The sequence below is a fragment of the Trichosurus vulpecula genome, chromosome 1 (assembly GCF_011100635.1).
Source record: "Trichosurus vulpecula isolate mTriVul1 chromosome 1, mTriVul1.pri, whole genome shotgun sequence".
NCBI lineage: Eukaryota > Metazoa > Chordata > Mammalia > Diprotodontia > Phalangeridae > Trichosurus > Trichosurus vulpecula.
Window position 1 is genome coordinate 185,842,611 of NC_050573.1, and position 19,866 is coordinate 185,862,476.

Below are 19,866 nucleotides of genomic sequence, written 5' to 3' on the forward strand. Positions count from 1 at the left end.
GTATCGACTAACCTCTTACACTGTATACCAAGATAAAGTCAAAATGGGTGCACGAATTAGACATAAATGGTCATGCTATAAACAAATTAGGAGAGCAAGGAATAGTTTTTATGTCAGATCTATGGAGAATGGAAGAATTTATGAGCAAATGAGAGAGAGAGCATTACAAAATGTAAAATATTTAATTTTGCTTATATTAAGTTAAAACAGTTTTGCATAAACAAAACCAATGCAACCAAGATTAGAAGGAAAGAAGAAAGCTGAGGAATAATTTTTACAGCAAGCATCTCTGATAAAGGATTCATTTCTCAAATTTATAGAAAACGGAGTTGAATTTTTAAGAATATGAGTCATTCCCCAATTGATAAATGGTCAAAGGATATGGCCAGTTCTCAGATGAAGAAATCAGAGCTATCTGTAGTCATATGAAAAAAATGCTCTAAATCATTACTGATTAGAGAATTGCAAATTAAAACAACCTCACACCCATCAGATTAAGCTAATATGACAGAAAGGGAAAATGATAAATGTTGGAGAGGATGTGGGAAAATTGGGATACTAATGCACTGTTGGTAGAACTATGAACTAATCCAACCATTCTGGAGAGCAATTTGGAACTTTGCCCAAAAGGTTACAAACCTGTGTACACCCTCTGATCCAGCAAAAACCACTACTAAGCATCTCAAAGATATGAGCGAGAAACAGAGAAGGACTTATTTGTACAAAAATATTTACGGCAGCTTTTTTGTGGTTGCAAAGAATTGGGAATTGAAAAGATGCCCACCAATTGGGAAATGGCTATACAAGCCATGGTATAGGATTCTAATGGAATACTATTACTGTGCTATGAGAAATGACAAGGAGGTTGATTAAAAAAAAAGACCTGACAAGACTTACACAAACTGGTGCAGAGTGAGGTGAGCAGAACCAGAACATCATACACAATAACAGTGATATTGTACAATGATCAACAGTGAATGACTTAGCTATTCTCAGCAATACAATAATCTACGACAGTTTCAAAGGACTCATGATGAAAAATGCTATTCATATCCAGAGAAAAACTGATAGAGTCTGAAAGCAGATTGAAGCATACTATTTTTTAATTTCTTTATTTTCATTGTGTTTTGGGGGGGGCATTTAGGTTTTGGTTTTTTTGGTCTGTATTTCCTTTTGCAACATGACTATATGGAAATATATTTTGCATGATTGTACATGTATAATCTATTATCAAATTGCTTGCCACTTCAGGGAGGGAGAAAGAAAGGGAAAGAATTTGAAACCCAAAATTTTTTTCAATGAAAGTAAAAAATTGTTTTTATATGTAATCGGGAAAAAATTATTTAAAATATGTAATACAGTTATCAAAGCAAAGTCCAAATTACATAATGATACTATGATCCTAAATGATACTATGATACCAACAAATGATTATTACTGAATACTCACTAACTCTAGTCTATGGGGGGATTCAAGTAAGTGAGCTGGGGACCACAAGTGAACTATTAGTTTCATAAACTCTACCTGAGTGATCTTTAAGTCCAGGTTTATCAATATTACATAGTAGAGCGTCTAGAGTGCTGGATCTGGAATCAGGAAAATTTCAGCCCAAATTTGGCTCCTGAAAATTTTCAACCATGTGTCTATTGGCAAGTCTCTTAACAAGAGCCTCAATTTCCTCATTTATAAAAATGAGAATAATATCATTCATCGTACCTGCCCCTCACAAGACTTTTGTTCAAAGGAGATTGTATGTAAAGTACTTTACAAACTTTAATCCCAGTAATTATTAGTGTAAAATTTTAAATAGATCCCCAATCCATAACCTAGATTAAAATAACATACATAACATATTATTAGTATCTTTATATCCCCTAATAGCAAAATGCCTAATATGTGTGCCCACATGAAGCGAGAAAAAGAGAAAAACTGATTGACAAATGCTTATGGATTGACTGTTGATTAACATATGGTTCACATTTATAAAGTGCTTTTAGATCTACAAATGCTTTCCTTACAAAAACCCAGTGATACATTAATATACATGTAAGGTATTATGCCCGCTATCATACACCTAGGAAACGTCTAAACTTGAAACTCAAGAGCAGATCTTCTCATTCCAAATTCAGTATTTCCTGCTCCATACCAGTCTGAAACAATTTCATTCAACAAATAAGTTTTAAAGTACCTACTAAAATCAAATTACAGAGTTTGGCGCCAGGCATACACATATGAACAAAACAAAAATGGAATCCTCAGGGAGTTTAAAATCTAATAAAGGAGATGAACTAGACATAACAACAACTACATTATAAATTATAAAATCAAAACCACTGCGAAACATGACAAAGTACTTAGAGAGTATCAAGGAAAGAAGGCACCTTGAGGAATTAGAAATGATGATCAATGGATTAATCTATCTCTTAAATAGGAAAATGAATAATTTACATTTCCTCAACAAGATTTACTAGGTTACTTCAACATGAAGCACAACAGCACTGAAATTTTTCTATTTCTTAAATTATCTTTATTGCTTCACTATATGAAACATTTTAACAACTATACTTAAATTCTAGTGATTTACAAAGCACACCTAAGTCGTCAAAGGGGGTTTCAGATGTTTAAGAACTTCTTGGAGACTGTCAATGAAAACTGCATTTTCTGTAAAATTCAAATAACAACTTTTAAAATATTCACCAGCTTATATTCTAGGAATGGAATAATCTTTCCACTACAATGCCACTATTTAGCTCCTCTTCTTGCTGCTACTTAACGAAAATGAATTGGTAACTATTTCAAAACAGAGTCATTTAACTTTATCATATATATTGTAAGAATTTCACATTTAAATGAACTAAGGTGACAGATTTTAAATGTAGAAAGGCATTTTCAGACAGTTTATGTGGGAATATGTTCTGCTAGACTATGTAGATTAAGTACTGAGAGGTTCGTTTGGGACATTTTTTGTTTTAAACTGCTCGATGGGAGGGGGAAGGGTGGTAGAGAAGCAGCAGAAGGGACAAATTAATGAAAAAATACTTATTACTTGAAAAATAAAGAACAATTTTTAAAAATTAACGACATTTTAAAATGAGTGAAACAGAAACTCTCTAATGTACTGTGTTCTACTTTTGTTCTTACTTTCCTTCATCTATACATCTAAGACTAATATCAACTTTAAATGCAATAAGAAATGAGAAATAATATTTTCCTCTGAATTGTCTCCCAATTTACAACCTTGGTGTAATTGATACTATCTCTCAGTCTCCCCAATATTTAAATATAAAGCTTTCTCTGTCCATCATCAGTTCTCTCCACTTGGCTTCCTACTACTTAAGAAAACCTTCATGTTCCTTTTCTTTGATTTAATCTACACTAAATGGCATCATTATTTTTTTTGGCACACACAATTTCTTTTTTCAAATAATTTCATTTATTCAGCCAATCTGTCATATCAAATACTAGCTTCATCTTACAGGTCTGGGGCAGTATGCCCTGGACTTCAATGCTGCTCTTATTTCTCTCTACTCATCTTACTGCCTTTGTTCTCCAGGCTTGTAGACTCTACTTGCTCTCTTTGTTTCCTCTCAGTCCTTTCTAAGCCTTCTTTTCTCACTACCTTCTAACCTTCAAACAAATCTCCCCTACTCTTCACCCAGGTTACCTTTTTGAAGGTCTCCTTATGACAGGAATTTTTATTCACATTCTTTTCTTCCCCTACAGCCTGTCTTCACTCACATCTACCACAAAGAATTTGAGCATTTTCTCAACATCTACATTTATATAATAATAGCCTAATTTAGTATGCAAATAGTAAGCCCTTAAAGTATCTAAGACTTTAAAAAAAGCTCTAAAACACTAAATAATCACAATTTTCCACATCACTCTAACCAGTGAAATATTTCCAATTCTTAAGCATATATATTCAAAATAGCCATGTTTGTTTTTAGAATGTTATTTGTGTTATTATTTTATTTTTTATTTTTTTGTGTTATTATTTTTACATTTAAAATTAACCACTAATACTTAAGTGTTTTAGAGTTTCACCCAGATGTTGCATGCATACATAAAATATACTTGAAGGATCTATAATTTGATCAGTTTGAGTCCTTCACAGCAACCTTCCCATAAGGAGATAACCTTCAAGAGGTGCTGTAGTCCCACCGAAAAAAACAATCAATAATCATCTTAAGATTCGTGGTGAGCTCTCCCCAAATCAGCTAGGTTAGCATTCTGACAACAGACACACCAAAATAGAACCTGGTCTTTCTAGCTTGGATGAGGGAGGATAAACTCCAAACCTATTGCCAATGGGAGAGTTGCTCTGGAATCCTCCACTTTTAACTCCAACACAACCACTGCTTTAAGAGAAACAAAATTGGAACACACAACTAACTTGGAGGACTATTTAGAAAATAATCCAAAAATCTCTTCTTCTCAGTACAGCATCTTTTTTTCCTAAAGAAAGACAAATTTGGCCAGAGGTAGCTTAAATGCTCAGAGATAGTTCAATTTCACAACAAGCTCTTTTAATTTATCCCTCAGCAACCACAGACACCAATTCAACAATCAATTATTGGACACCTATTCATAAAGCATGGTGCTACGTGCAAGAAATACAGAAAAAGGGCAGCTAGGTGGCGCAGTGAGTAGAGCACCAGCCCTGGAGTCAGGAGGACCTGAGTTCAACACTTGACACACTTACTAGCTGTATGACTTTGAGCAAGTCACTTAACCCCAATTGCCCTGCCTTCTCCCCTCCAAAAAACACCAAAACAAACAAACACACAAAGAAATACAGACAAACCAGTCCCTGCCCAAGGAACCACTAGTATCCAAGAAAAAGAAGATATTATTTCACTGAGAAGAATGTTGAGTTGTCTGTATTGCTAGTAAGAACTGAAAAGTTTTGGTTTTCCCAATCCTCACAATTACCTTCATAAAACAATTTAACTTTTCACTTTAGAGGAGATTAAAAAAATAATACTTATCTGCTAGGAATATTATATATAGAGGATATAGCAAATTTTGATATACAAGACATTGTAAGAATAATAGCAATATACCCACCCACCTCCACCCTTGGAAATTCTGCCATCTTTATGCTTGGTCTTTTTAGTGAGATGTGTGGGATCCTAGAATCAAAAATTACAAGAAGGAAAAGGCTTCCGGAACAAAATGTTCCAATAGCAGTAGTATGAGACCTTTGAAACACACCATAGGAAGGGCAATAACTCAAATTTCACCCTTCTGCTACCATGTAACAGGGTCCTCCATGTTCCTTAGGAGCTCTAGTTTTGCTATACTATAATTTCACATTTACATTAATCTTTAAGTAGCAATAGGATAAAAGACAGCTTTTAGAAAACCCATGGATAGTTTTTATTAACAGCAGGAATGTTCCAAGGGCATCCAAGTAATGTCAAAAGAACTCAAAGAAGATACCCCTCTGTTTCAACAATCCAGCTAGCAGCTTCTGTGGGGGTGCAAGATCCACCCACAGCCAGCACCCGGAAAGCTGCCAACAGCACAGGTTCTTTTGATCTGCTTAACTAAGGAAAGCAAGGTGAAGGGGTTGACAAGCTTACTTTAATTCAGCATACAAATATCATTCACTTAGTTCAGGGAAAAAAGCCAGCACCCTAAACTTCAGAACAAAATACAAATTACAAACATCAACAGACAGACCTTGTCTGATTCAAATCCCAACACAAAGTTACCAGAGTTCAACAAAGTCTCAGCATCTGGGTTTACAAGCTGGAGTCTCCTCATCAACACCATCTCGGGAGCCCCTGCACAAATGGCTCTCCCCTCCCTTCTTATAGGGCTTCAGACGTCATCAAACGTCATCTGAATGATTGGTTCTTGAGTTGGTCCCTCCCCTTAGGAACCTGGGAGGTTCACATACACATAGATTAGGTTAACACCTAAAAAGGCATGGTTCTGGAGTTAGCACCTCCCCTTAGCCAGCCCCACCTTGGGCCCCACCCCAGTCACCAATCCACACCCACATAGGCTTAGCACCTAATAGATAGGGGTTTGGCCCTGGGGCTTAGCACCTAGTAAGACTCAATCAAAGACACTGAATTAATCAAAGGAAACAAAGGCCAAACTCTTCAAGGGCACTTGTTGAACTAAGTGCTAAGGAGCCCATTTTGCTTACCAACACACCCTCCCCACCCTAAAAGGAATTTATGGGAGAATTTATTCAAGAGTGATACAGAATGAGCAGGTATGACTGGGCTGAGATCTTCATCAATGGAGCAACAGTATCAATGAGATAACAGACATACTGGAGCTATCATTAAGTAGTTTGGTACCCTGGCATCCAGAGATAACTGTTGAGTTTGGACCCTTTGCCGCCTGGTAGTTTACACCAAAAGGACCTTGGAAAAAATGGAAAAGGATCACACAAATCACAAGAACTTTGGAGATTAAAAAAAAAAAAAAACACCACCACCACCTTTTAAGTGGAAGTGGCCAAAGCTAGGAGTAGACAAAGTGTCCACCAACTTGCAACCAAGCCACTGTGCACCTCTGCTTCTAAAATGTGAGTTACTTTGTCCAGTTCATGAATGGACCAAAACAGTCCTTGGGAATTTCAATCTAATCAAAGATAGAATAATAATATACAAATGCAATGGAGAAAATACCAAACTGAAAAAGGCCTATGTTTAGGACTAGGCAACCAGCTGAAATTCTCACATGGTTTAAAGACAGAAAATTACAACAAACACATTAAAAACGCTCAACATTCTCTACAGTAGTTGGACTGTGTCTATTCAACATAAAAATGAAATTCACACAGGGGCAGCTAGGTGGCGCAGCAAGTAGAGCACTGGCCCTGGAGTTAGGAGGACCTGAGTTCAAATACAGCCTCAGACACTTGACACATGTACTAGCTGCATGACCTTGGGCAAGTCACTTAACCCCAATTGCCCTGCCCCCCCCCAAAACAAAAAAAATGAAATTTACTGCGCTAAACTAATAGGTCAATTGAAAACTAGTAACAATTATCCTTTCACTGAACATCCCATCACTGCAACCACTAAGCATACTTACTAAACTTCCCATATCTGCCTAGAAACCCCAAAACTAACTAGATTTCATCACTGAGTAAAAAATTCCACACATCATGCCATGTCATGAAGCATCTTGCTATTCATGATGACTCAGCAGCAGCTGCCACACATTCAGTTGCCAGCCCCAAAAGAACAGGGCAGGTAGTTCACACATCTGAAAAACCCCAACAAGGACCAAAGAAAGAAGTGACAGAGTATCTTCAGGTGTTCTAAATATAAGGTAAAACTCACATTTACAAGTAGAATGGGCTCATTCAATACACTCATGACCTTTCTTCAATCACTATTCAGCATCTATTTGAAGTAATACCTACCACTTAGTACCAAAAATCTAAAAGGGGAAGCGAGGAGACTTTAACCTCTTCACTGTTCATTTTCTGCACTCCATGAGTTTTAAGTTGGGGCCTTCCAAATTTTAATACTAAACAAGAATATGTTTTCTTCTCTGTTTAGAAAACTTTTATATATACATTGTTCTCTAGTACCTTTTAAAAGGCAGACAGACAAATTAACATTTTACAAATGAGAACATAAGAAAGAAATCACTTAGCTAAGTCACTTGGGTCACTATCACAGGGCTGTTAAGTGGCTTCCTAAGATGTGAACCCAGGGTCTTAATTCCAATCCCAGGTCTCTTTCCATACACTCAGATTACCTCTTTTTATATTCAAAAAAAGGAGAAGGTGAGGAAGGAAGAGGGGACATGGAACATTCTCTCTAGCAACTCATTTAAGTATATATGTATATACACACACATCTAGTTAGTAATTCCTTATATGCCTTTCCTTTGGATAAAACTAATTTTTCAGTCAAAACTGATTTCAAGATTGAGTAGTCTGGTACAGTAGAAAGAATACTGGATCTGGTATTGTAGAAGCTGAAGTGGAACCCTGGTCTGCCATTATGTGCCTATACACTTACTATGAGACCTTTAACAAGTCACTAAACTGCTCTAGACCTGTTTTCTCCACTGAAAAATTGAGGAGTTGTACTAAATGGCCTCTAATTGTTCCTTCCAGTTCTAAACCTATAATCTATAATTCTTCCAAAAGGCCATATACTTTCTAAATTGATCTGTCCTGTGGCAGTTTGGTACATGCACAACAGTAATAGTGCTGAAATCCCATGAATTATGATTTTCATTGAAATGTCTTAAAAATAAGGTTTTTGGAGGGTAGCTAGGTGGCACAGTGAGTAGAGCACTGGTCCTGGAGTCAGGACGACCTGAGCTCAGATCCAGCCTCAGACACTTGTAACACTTACTAGCTGTGTGACCTTGGGCAAGTCACATAACCCCAATTGCCCTTGCCTTTCCCCCTCCAAAAGTAAAAAAAAATAAGGTTTTTGACTCAGCAATTCCATTAGTAAGTATTAACCTATGTTAGGTTAACGAAAGAAAGAAAATGTTTTATTTGTATCAAAATATTAACAGCAGCAGTATTTATAACAAAAGTTGGAAACCTGCTCAATGATTGGGGACTGGCCAAATTAATTGTGATGTATGGATATATTAGAATATCACCATGACAAATTCACAAATTCAAAGATATATGAGTTGATACAAAACAAAACAGAACCAAAAGAATCAACGTACTCGCTGACTACAACCACTGAAGAGCAACAAAACTCAGGTTTAGTACAGGGTATGTAGGTTGATACTACCTTGACACAATATAAGAACACACAGCTATTTACAAATGGTAAATAACAGAAGTGAACAACGACACTATACAAAATCACATCTTTGTGTTGTTTTATTTAACTGTTCTGGGATATTATAAATGTGTTTGGCTTTGTTGATTTCAAGACAAAATTTACCAACAAATTGCCTTTGGTGTTATACAGCAGATGTGTCAAACACTAGCCCACAACACTCAAATTAAAATGTAATTCCTATTTGATTTTATTATGTTGATATTTTAATTAAAAAAAAAACCAACAATCCTATAAACACATTTGGTTTTCTAAGTGAGGATGCAACCCTCAGGGCTCCTTATTAACAGGTTAATGGTCTCGGTTTCTATTTGAGAGTGATGGCACAGAAGTGTCATTTCTCCCCTAAAACAATCTGATCAATAATACAGATTAACGAATAAATATTCTGTTCGTCTATGTAATGTCTTTCTCAGTACCAAAGCTTTATTTTGCCCACACAACGGTCCTCCTGATTGAAACACAATCTGAGTATTCCTCTCCCTAGTCTATAGCACAGGACATTAACGCTTAATTTCAGTGATTTGTCTATGCTCAAACTGAGTTGGAGGCCTCTGAGTGGGGATTAAAATTCAGACTCCCTGACAAAGCAGATTGGTCTTCCTAAAGACATTTGGCAATCAAGCATTTTCTGCCTAAGGTGAAAAAACTAGAGGTAAGAGAATTCCAAGACCTGTGAATATTTAATTAGAAAGAAGCAGTAATAATTAGAAATACAAATTCTAATTGTAAAACCCCCAAATTTATGGTTTCTTCAAACCTGTCTTTAGGAAAATAATCTGCAGGTTTTTCAATTGTAAGAAATGTTATTAAACATAAGTTTAGTATTCCAAATCATTTGAGAAGTAGGATAGTATATAGCACTGGACTTAGAGGGAGCCCAACCAGTCAAAACCTCTGAACCTCAGTTTCCTCCTCTGTAAAATGGGTAAAATCTACTCTACCACCTTCTAGTACTATCCTCACAGGGCTCTTATCAGAATCAAAGTAAATAACCTATGTACATTTCTTTGAAAACTTTAAAGCAGTATCTAAATACCAATTATTTTTATTATCTGGAATAAGGCAATCTAATACATTGATCTTATTTCAACAGTAGGTATTGATACCAAGAGTTATTTAAAATTTCATGTGACTAACTCACTAGTATATTAAATAGTAAATTACTTACTAAATCAAGTTAATAAACTTCCTCTCAAACAAAAAAAAAAGAATTTTATATTGTAACTTTTTATGGATCAACTAGCTGTCATTTCTAAAACAGCTTAGCTACCTTAATATTTTATTTTACAAAACTTGCCTAATAACTGTCAACTACATATATAATCGTTATATTATTTGTCCTCTAACACTACTCCCCAAAATGGCAAAGAACCTAAGCTTTTAGAATATCCCCAACAAAATGAGAATCTGAATACCGGAAACCAAAACTACATGCCCTGATCACCTTTGGAGAATTGCCAAGTCCAATCTCCAAAAAAAAGTAAAGGCAGAGGAAAGGCCAACCCATACAGGATACATATAAAAAGAGGGATTTTCAAAATGCACCCACTGCCAGTGTGACTATAAACCCTTCCTCTAGAAGGTGACCCACGTGGACCAGGGCTCTTATGAGATCTAAGCTGGACTTTTAAAAGAAGGGGACAGAAGTACAAAGAATATAAATATATAAAACAAAACCATCACTCTCAAGAGATGTGGGGCTAGAAAAGTGAGACATCCCACCAAATTTATTCAGTTCTTTCCTCTACCTTCCCTTTCTATCCCCGGAGGACAAGAAAAAATGTGCCTGAAGACAACAAAACATCGCATTTCACCCTACTATCCATCCCCTCCCATACACACCCCTTTTTCTTCCACCCCCAAAAAGGAAGCAAGGTCTGGAAATACAAACAACCATTATTAACTAATTCACTCAGAATACCCCAGATTAAGTACATATCAGGAGATGGTGTGGCTGGCAGCAGCCCTAACACATGTGCATTTCACCACTAGCCTGCTGAGTTCATCCCACTCCTGGCTCCAGAGGTTCCCATACACACCCCAGTAAAACAGAGATGTGTACCTGTGTCTCTGTGTGTGTACGTACGAGTGCGTGCCCACGTGAGGAAAGATATACATTTGTGTAGAATTCGATGTAGGTGGGTGTGTAAAGGAAGAGGCATGTGTGAAGTGGAAGATGTGGGTGTGCATGTGTAAAGGAAGACAAGTGAGTATGGGGAAATGAGTGTGTGACAGAGATGTAATGTGTAGAGAGTTAGTTAACTACCCCTGTGGAAGGGAAGATCAGAGTGAGCGTGCGTGTATGTGTGTAGGGGAAGGTAAGTGTGTTTAAGGGATGATGGGCGTGTAAAGGAAGATAGATGGGTTTGGTTGGGGATATGTTGGGCGAAGTCAGGTATGTGTGTATGTATCTTGGGGAAGACAGATGTGTATTGAGGGACACAATGCTGTTGTGATGGGGGTCTTTTGGTATATGTTGGGAGGGTGGGTTGGGGAAGAAGGGAGTCACAGTGGGAGTGTGTGTTGGGGAAGACAGAACTGTCCTGGGGAAAAGAGCACACAGTAGGGGTATGTGTTCTGGAAAACAGAAGTGTATTGGGAAAGAAGGGGGCATAGTGGGGTTGTGTGTTGGGGGAGAGAGAAGTGTACTGGGGAAGATGAGGGCACAGTGGGGGGAGGGGCTGTGGAGGGTGAAGCCAGGTAAGTGTGTGTCTTAGAGAAGAAGGGAGCACAGTGTGGGGTGTATAGGGGAAAACATAAGCGTATTGGGAAATGGGGGCACAGAGAGACTGTGGGCTGAACAAGACAGAAATGCCCTGGAAAAGAGAGGGCATGGGGGGCGGTATTGGGGAAGGCAGAAGTGTCCTGGGAAGAGGAGAGGCCGGGGGGGGGGGGGGGGGGGGGGGAGGGGGAGGGGGGGGCCCAGGGGGCACACAATGGGCTGTGCGTTGGGTGGTCAGCGTGGATGCTGCGGTGATCATGGCACGTGTGGACGTGTGTAAGAGGCGGAGGCTGTGTGGCGAGGGGGAATGGAAGAAGAATGTTGCGAGGATGGCGTTGGTGGGGGCAGTGAGTGAGTCCTGGGTGATGGGAAGCCCAGCGGTTCGTGCGGTGGCTGGGCAAGGCTGGCGGCGCTCAACGTGGGTGTCGGGTCTGGGTGGGAGGCCCCTCGCCCCAGCCCCAGGTTCAGCTAGGCCGCGGCCGCTCGGCGGCCCAGGCTGCGCCCGCCCCGAACCCCTTCCTTACCTGCTGCTGCTGCCGTCCCCGCGGGTAGGGCTTGGTCGGGCCCTGGTGGCAGCGCCGCGTCCGGATCTTGCCGCCGCCGCCCCCTCCTCCAGCTCCCGAGGCCATGGCGGAGCCTCGGCCTCTTCCCGCTCCGGGGCGGGGAAGGGAGGGAGGGAGGGCGGGGAGGGGCGGGAGAGGCGGCGGCGGCGGCGGCGGCCTCAGCGGCCCCCCCACCCCCCGGCCCCGGCCCAAGAGCCCGCCCGGCCCGCTCGCCGGGGCACGGGCACCAGAGGGAGCGCGAGGCCCGGCCGGCGAGGGGGGAGAGAGCGAGCGCGCGCGGGAGGAGGAGGGAGGAAGAGAAGGGAGGGGGGGAAGGAGGAGGAAGAGGAGGAAGAGAAGGGGGGAAGGAGGAGGAGGAGGAAGAGGAGAAGGAGCGGTGGCGCCTGATCTGGGCCCAGCAGCCCGCCCGCCTGCCCGCCCGCCTGCGGGCACCCGCCTCTGTGCGTGTCACGGTCTCTATGGAGATCTCCGGGGGGAAGCCGGCGCGCGCGCGGGCGCCCGAGTCTCGCGCAGCTCCCGGCGCCGCTAGGGCCTAACGCGACCGCCGGGCGGTGATCCTTCCACTGTTTCCGCCGCCTCAGCCGCTGTTGCCTGCACCTCCCGCCCTCCCCTCCCCCCCGCGCCTGGCGCCCGCCCCGCCGCCTCCGCCGCCGCCGCCGCCGCCGTCTTCGTAGTCTTCTCAGCCGCCGTCGTCGCTGCCGCCGCTGCTGCTTTTGCTCCTATTGCTGCTGCAGCGACCGCCGCTGTCGCGAGCCAAGGTGGCGTCACTCTCCCGTGCCGGGTACCGCGCATCATCGATCCGCGCCCAAACCCGAGGGGCGGGGTGAGGGAGAGGAGACGGGAAAGAAGGTTGAACCAGCCCGTGCACGGCGCAGGACTGACGGGAAATAGAGTTCGGCCGAGGAACCCTGAGTTTGGAAGTGAGGGAGGGAAGGAGGCTGGGCTTATTGGGACAAAATTAGGCGCCACCTTCCTGTGTGTTCTCCATGTGGCTCGGATTCTGCAGAAGCGCGCACGTGTTTTTAACTTACAGCGGGGTCCTCCCTCCCAGACTCCTTTTTACTCCCTTTGCCCCCTGGGGAACAAAGGCGTGGACTTTCCCGACACGTTACTGCCTGGGGCCTCCCCACTTGCGGGCGTGTGGCTACTGAAGGGCGGTGGAATGAAGCAGCCCCGAGGTTTGCCGTCCAAAACCGGTCTCTGATACTCATTAGTCTGGTAACCTTCCCTCTTCTGGCCTCATTTATGAAATGAAGGGGATGGATGAGACCAGAGGTGGATTGGTTTTTTGGGGGGGGGGAGGGGCGGGGGTGTTTTGGACTCCTTTGGTACTCCACCGGGCCTAGAGGTCCGTCTTCAGAATAATGTTTTTAAACCCATAGAATAAAAAACAAAGGATTGTAAAGGACACGAATATTGAAATAGTTATCAAAATACTTTTTAAAAGTTTTCCGACCCCCAGGTTAAATACCCTTATACTAAATGGTCTCTTCTAGCTTGATAGCTAATGATCTTCATCAATATCACTTTTGCATTTTACTTTCGCTATATTTATTAAAAAGTTGACAACTTATTTATTGAACGATAGGTAGGCAGTCAGACTGGTAATTACTGGAGTTGAACTTAAGTCTGTAATGCGTTTTTCAGTGATTCAATATGTAACCAACTTTTACATTTACAGGCTGCCCGGTTTAACATTCATCTGCAGTACCAGGCAAGCCAAAGTAGAATCTGCATCAGTACCATGGGAGGAACTGATTTTCAGTGTCACACGTGAAACCGCCACTCGAAAGCTACACAAAGTTGAAAAGTGAATAGTTTGTCCTAAGTGCTCTCCTACGACTTGCCTTCACGTTTCTCTCTGAAGTATATGTACCCAGTGTCCTTAGGCAGTGAAAAGATTATGATATCCCTATCCCTGTGTATTCTACCTACCCCGCCCCCCCCCCCCCGAAAGTCTCCTAAACTTTTAGACCACCTCTTTCTTTATCATACAACAAAATTCCTACCCTAAACATCTTAAAATGTTAGGCAGTCGCATTAAGTAACTAATTTTGTTTAACTGTTGAGATGTAAGGAGAAATCCAATTTTTGAAGTAGCAAATTTTTTTTTATCATTTTTCTGGAAGGAATGTAAAGTAACTTGGCTGAGGTTATACAAAGATTTTTTTTTAAGTAGAGTAATGCAGACATTTTGAAGTGAAGGAAGGAATGTCGTGATTTGAAAATCAGAGAAGTTGCTTCCTGAATCATTGAATTCCCTTCATTAATATCATTTCTTGAAGTTTGCAAAAGAAAAAGAAATACTAAGGAGAGGTAATATTTTTAAGTCCTTATTTTTTCTTTGTCAGTAAAAGTAAAGTCAGTAAAGACAAAGAGAGGTAAAGTTTGTGGAATACGGGAGGAAAACAACTTAGTGTTTTGAAAACAATTTTCTATGAAATACTACCCTCAACATTATGATTCAAATAGGTTTTTGTGAGCTAATCCGGTACTGAATTCTTAGCACCAAACAGCTGATTTACAAAATTTTGAAACACAATCTGTTTGCAAGTTGGGGACTCCCTGCAGTGAAACTTTGTGTTATGAAAAATTATCCTTAATGATAACTACTGCCTTCTAGCCTTCTATGAAAAATTATCTTCATTTTGGAGATGAAATTCATTTAATTTATAACTAAAGGAAAATCCATTTATTTTAAGTCTGAGTGTAATGCAGCATAATTAATGATTTGCAGGCAGATGTTCTATTTAGTATCAAAATCACATGACAGTGGAAGGAAATGGAATTGTAAGTGTGTTACTTAAATAGCATCCAGTTACATTGTCAGCAAAATGGTCTTTTGTGGACTGGTCTGGGAATCTGACCACAGTTTGTAACATTGTTTCTATGGTAAAATGTTAGGAGTTCCAACTTAGAACTTCAGGCCTTGGGAAAGTATTTCCTACCTCCGATTGAGAAAAGATTCAAGTGTTTAGATATTGGGAAGATTCAGACCCAAAATATCTTGCATAGGATCCATTAGTATAGTGCAAGCTAAGATGGGGTATGAACTACTCATGTGGTAGCAGAAAGGAATCCTCCAATGAGGCTGCCATGTATAAAGGATGTAATATTATTGGCTTTTTTTTCTTTTTTAATAATGTATCTAATTTGTTATAGGAGTCAGCAAATTTTGTTCTTTAAAAGGTTACATAGTATTTTGGGCTTTGTGGGCCAATAGGTAAAATTGAGGATATTATGTAGGTATTTCTATAACAAGAGAGAAAACTAATTTCCATAGATTCTTTTGATGAAATTCAAAATGTAATAGCCAATAAACACTTATTAAGTTCCTACTATGTGCTATGCACAGTGCTAAACTGTGGATATAAGAAGAGGCAAAAGAGTCCCTGCCCTCGGGGAGCTCACCATCTAATGGGGACAATAACAAATACAAGCAAACTGTATATTGGATGATCTACAGAGGGAAGACACAAGAATTAAGAGGGACTGAGAGAAGCTTCATGTAGAAGATGGAATTTTAGATGGGAATTAAAGAAAGTCAGGGAACCCAGGAGGTAGAAATGAGGAGGGAGAGCATTCCAGGCATAGAGGAGAGGGAAAATGCCCAAAGCCAAGAGATGAAGTATTTTGTTTGTGGAACATAAAGGAGGCCAGTGTCACTAGATGGAAGGGTACATATAGGGGAATAAGGTATGAGAAGATTGGAAAAGTAGGAGGGAACTAGGTTATGAAGGACTGTGAATGCCAAACAAAGCATTTTGTGTTTGACCCTGGAAGTAATAGGGAACTATTGAAGATGATTGAGTGGGGGAGTGATATGGATGGACTTGTGCTTTAGGAAAGTCACTTTGGTGGTTAAAGAATGGATTAGAGTGGGCAAAGACTTAAGGCAGGCAGACCCACCAATAGGCTATTGCAAGAGTCCAGGCATGAGTTGATGAGGGCCTTCACTAGAATGGTGATGGTGTCAGAGGAGAGAAAGGAGCTCATTAGAGAGGTGAAATTGACAGGCCTTGGCAACAGATTGAATATGGAGGTGGGGCAGGGGGGACGTATGGAAGATAGTAAGGAGTTGATGACGTCTAAGTTGGGAGTCTGAAGGCCTAGAAGGATGATGTCGCTCTCTACATTAATAGGGAAGGTTGGAGGTGGGAAGGGTTTAGGAAAAAAGATGAGTTCAGGTTTGGATATGTAAAATAAAAATTAAGTACAATTTTTTTTTGTAATATGGGTCTACTGATGAGAGGAATGTAATTCCTTTTTGGGGGGGGTGAGGAGGGATAACATTTAATTTAATTGGAGTTCGTGGTGTTTCCCTATTATCAAAATTGATTGCAAATGTTCATCTGTTAATGCTGATTCATAATCAGATTCTATTTATTTCATCTTGAAAATGTCTTGCCACACTAAATACTGATATCAATCCACAAACATATGATTTTGATTGAGTATATCATCACTTGGAAGGCATGAATAGAATTTTATTCGATTCTTTATTAGATAAAGAATTTTATTATGTCATTACATTACAGAGTAGTCACTTCAATTGAAGGTTAGGTGGAAGCTCCTCAATTGCTCAGTTAAATGGATTTTAAAATATGGAAATTTCTTTTGCAATTGCATGGAAGTCTGAAAAGAACTGCTGGAACTGTAGTCTGAGCTTGGGAAAATATAAAAATATAACAGCTACAAACTTGTGTGGGAATAGAGATCTCACTTCTTGTTTTAATTTTGACAGCACAGGAAGTATATAAAAAACCTGACCTTGTGATTCAAACAGTATCAATTGTCATTAAATTGACCTTACAACAAAACAAGTTTCATCTGCAAGCTCTATTTTGCCTTGTAATTTTAGGTTGAATTCATTAATAAACTTTATAAAGTCTGCAGCAAAAGCTAATTTCTAAAGTCATTCAGTTTTCAATAATAGTGTTTGAGGGCAGTTCTCATTCAGCAATATTTCAATCTCAGCCCTGGGTTCAAACAATTGTAATAAAACTTTTTTTCCACTTCTTTTCTGTTTTGACATGATGAGTATGCACCGGTAATAAAAAAAGTCATCATATGATGACATGTGTGATACTAGAAATACGGTTAAATACTAATTGTCGCTGCAATTGGTAGTACGCTGAGCAGTGCAAATCGATGAGTGCACCATGGTGTGGTTTTTTGGGGGGAGGGGGGATTTATATTTCTTCTTCATGAAGATTTCACGGTGTTTTGCAAGCATAAGTCATTGCTTTATTATCATATGTTTCTGGAGGGACAAAACTGAAATGAGAAGAGGGGGACTACTTGAGGCAATATTAAAAAATTCTTAGCTAATCTCTACTCAAGTGATTGGGATAGTAACCAGGTGCCTTTTTGAAAGTTCTATTAAAAACCACTTTGTTCAATTTTTACTATAATTGAAAGAGAACTCTTAGCAGAGAGAAGTTAAAGATGTAATGTTCATTTGTTAACCAAAAGAAGTACCCCTTCTTTGAAAATTATCATGGTAAATGTCCTTTACACCCTGAACCAGACCTTGGTTTTCCAAGTAGACATCATCTCTAAGGGTGTGTGTCTCCAAACATTAAGATTTCTATAGTTCAGGCTTGACTCATTCTCCAGATTACTTCACTTATTAGTCAGCTTTCCACTCTACCCTAAGACTCTGCTCTCTTGATTGGTGACCCCCTCATCTAGACTGCTTTAGGAAAAGCCCCAGCAAGCCTCATTATACTTCTTGCTTCACCCTAGGCCCTAGAACCTTACCCTCTTAAGGTTATCTTCCATCTACTCTGTATGTATCTTTTATGTACTACTTATTTACATGTACAATCCTCCATTAGAATGTAAACGTCTGGAAGACAGGGCACTTTTTGCCTTTAGTTTTTCCCATCACCTATGCATTTCCTGACATAGTGCCAGAGTGAACACAATAAAATACTTGATTGATTTTTTAAAGAAAATTCCTTATTATAAAAGATGACTTGCTAAGGAACAGAGGCATGAGTGATATATTTGGAAATGAAGGTGAAGGAAAAGATAAAGCTTTTTTTTTTTTGGCAGCAGTAAGGCAGGGTAATTGGGATTAAGTGACTTGCCCAAGGTCACACAGCTAGTAAGTGTGTCAACTGTCTGAGGCCAGATTTGAACTCAGGTCCTCCTGACTCCAGGGCCTGTGCTCTACTCACTGCACCACCTAGCTGCCCCAAAGATAAAGTTTTTTAAAAAGGAGTATGAATACATGAAAATTCTGAGCTATGACTAACAGAATTTTTAGTGTCAGTGGGGTAGTATTTTGAGGTGGGGTCTTCATAGTAGTCATTAAATACCAGTGTTTACAAATGCCTAATTTGACTGCACAAAAAGTTCACCTTCCATTCAGGTGCTTGAAATGTCACTAAATGGGAGATGGTAAGCATTACTATTTGCTTTCCTCCATAATTCTCTCAAAGTTTACATTTGGTACCTCAGTTGTACTTCTAATTCACAAGTTGCTATAAAATATATTCTAAGCACTTACTTATGCAGATGCTAAATTTTCTTTCCCATGTTGCAATTTTTTTCTCTACCAGATTTGGATTTCCCATTCTTGTTTCATTGATTTTTTTCATTGATTCTTCTAAACTTTAAATTAGAAGACTAGATTCACTATAAATACACAAAAGACATTCCTAATAATGTTTGCAAAGATGACCACATATGGGGGGAATTGTTTTAAAATTATTTAGAATATACTTGTGCTTAAAATAACTAAGCATCTTTTTAACAAATTAGGCTAATGAATTAGGCTTAGGGCACATATCACACTCCTAAAAAGTTAGGAAATGACCCTTTATTTTTATAAACACCTTTGACAAGTCATTCATGGAGCCAGAAATGTTTTAAAAACACAACTAAATAGTTAAGAATACTTTAAAGAGATACTGGTTTATTTTGTAACTAAGTTATAATATTCCATCTGTCTTATAATAAGTCATCTTTTGAGATGATAGAAAAAGGTGAGCATGGATCAGGTAGCATATCCCATAGTCCAGTGAATCTGTGCATAAAGAAATTTTGCAATATTGGAACCAACATAATTTATCTACTGGAGGTACTCAGGCAAAAACTTTGACAAAGACAGGGAAGTAGTATGGGGGAACATAGGAAGGAATGATGTTGTCAAGTACATAGCATTTATCAAGGAGTCAAGAGATCTGGGATTTCTCCTTTACACAAAGCTTGAAGTTTCCTCATCTATAAAATGAATATAATAGCAGTTCCTAGTTTTGTAAGCTATAGCAAAAATTAAACAAATTAGTCACATGAAACAACCAGAGCTTTGAATAAAGGTTTGTGGCAGAAGACATTTTCTCTGAAAAGTACTTTGAAAAGAATGTATTTGACCAATGAGTTAGAGATTTGCTTAAAGCATGAGTTACCAAAAGTTACCAAAGAGTTACCAAAAGCACTTTCATTGGGATAGCTCAAGCTCTTTATTGAACCCTATAGCTGGGATGCTGGGAGGTTGAGTCATAATTATGCAGCTCTCCTTTAAAGAAGACTCACTTCCTCCTCTCCTCCCCTCCAAGCCAAACAATCATGTTTACTCCTGTAAACTCTAGTGTCAAGATGAGGTAACAAATTCTAGGCCAGGAACAGCCTTGGGATCTTAGCTAGATATTCATTCCAGGATCACCAGTCAGTTGCCTAAGGGTTGAATAAGAAATTAAGGACCCCTGACTTGTGCTCTTCTTGATTCTGGAGCCATTTTTAAATCTCCAAAAAGCAAGCAGGGGAGAGAAGA

At 39.7% G+C, this 19,866-nt stretch overlaps 1 protein-coding gene across 1 annotated transcript in view; it reads right to left on the bottom strand.

The window, feature by feature from the left end:
• NUP153 (nucleoporin 153) overlaps window positions 1-12,182 on the bottom strand; it is a 78,515-nt gene extending 66,333 nt beyond the window's left edge. Inside the window, exon 1 of the mRNA XM_036756752.1 lies at window positions 12,045-12,182. Within this exon, the coding sequence (XP_036612647.1) occupies window positions 12,045-12,149 (105 nt within the window). The 5' untranslated portion in view covers window positions 12,150-12,182. The remainder of the gene's footprint in view (window positions 1-12,044) is intronic.
• Window positions 12,183-19,866: the final 7,684 nt, after the last annotated feature.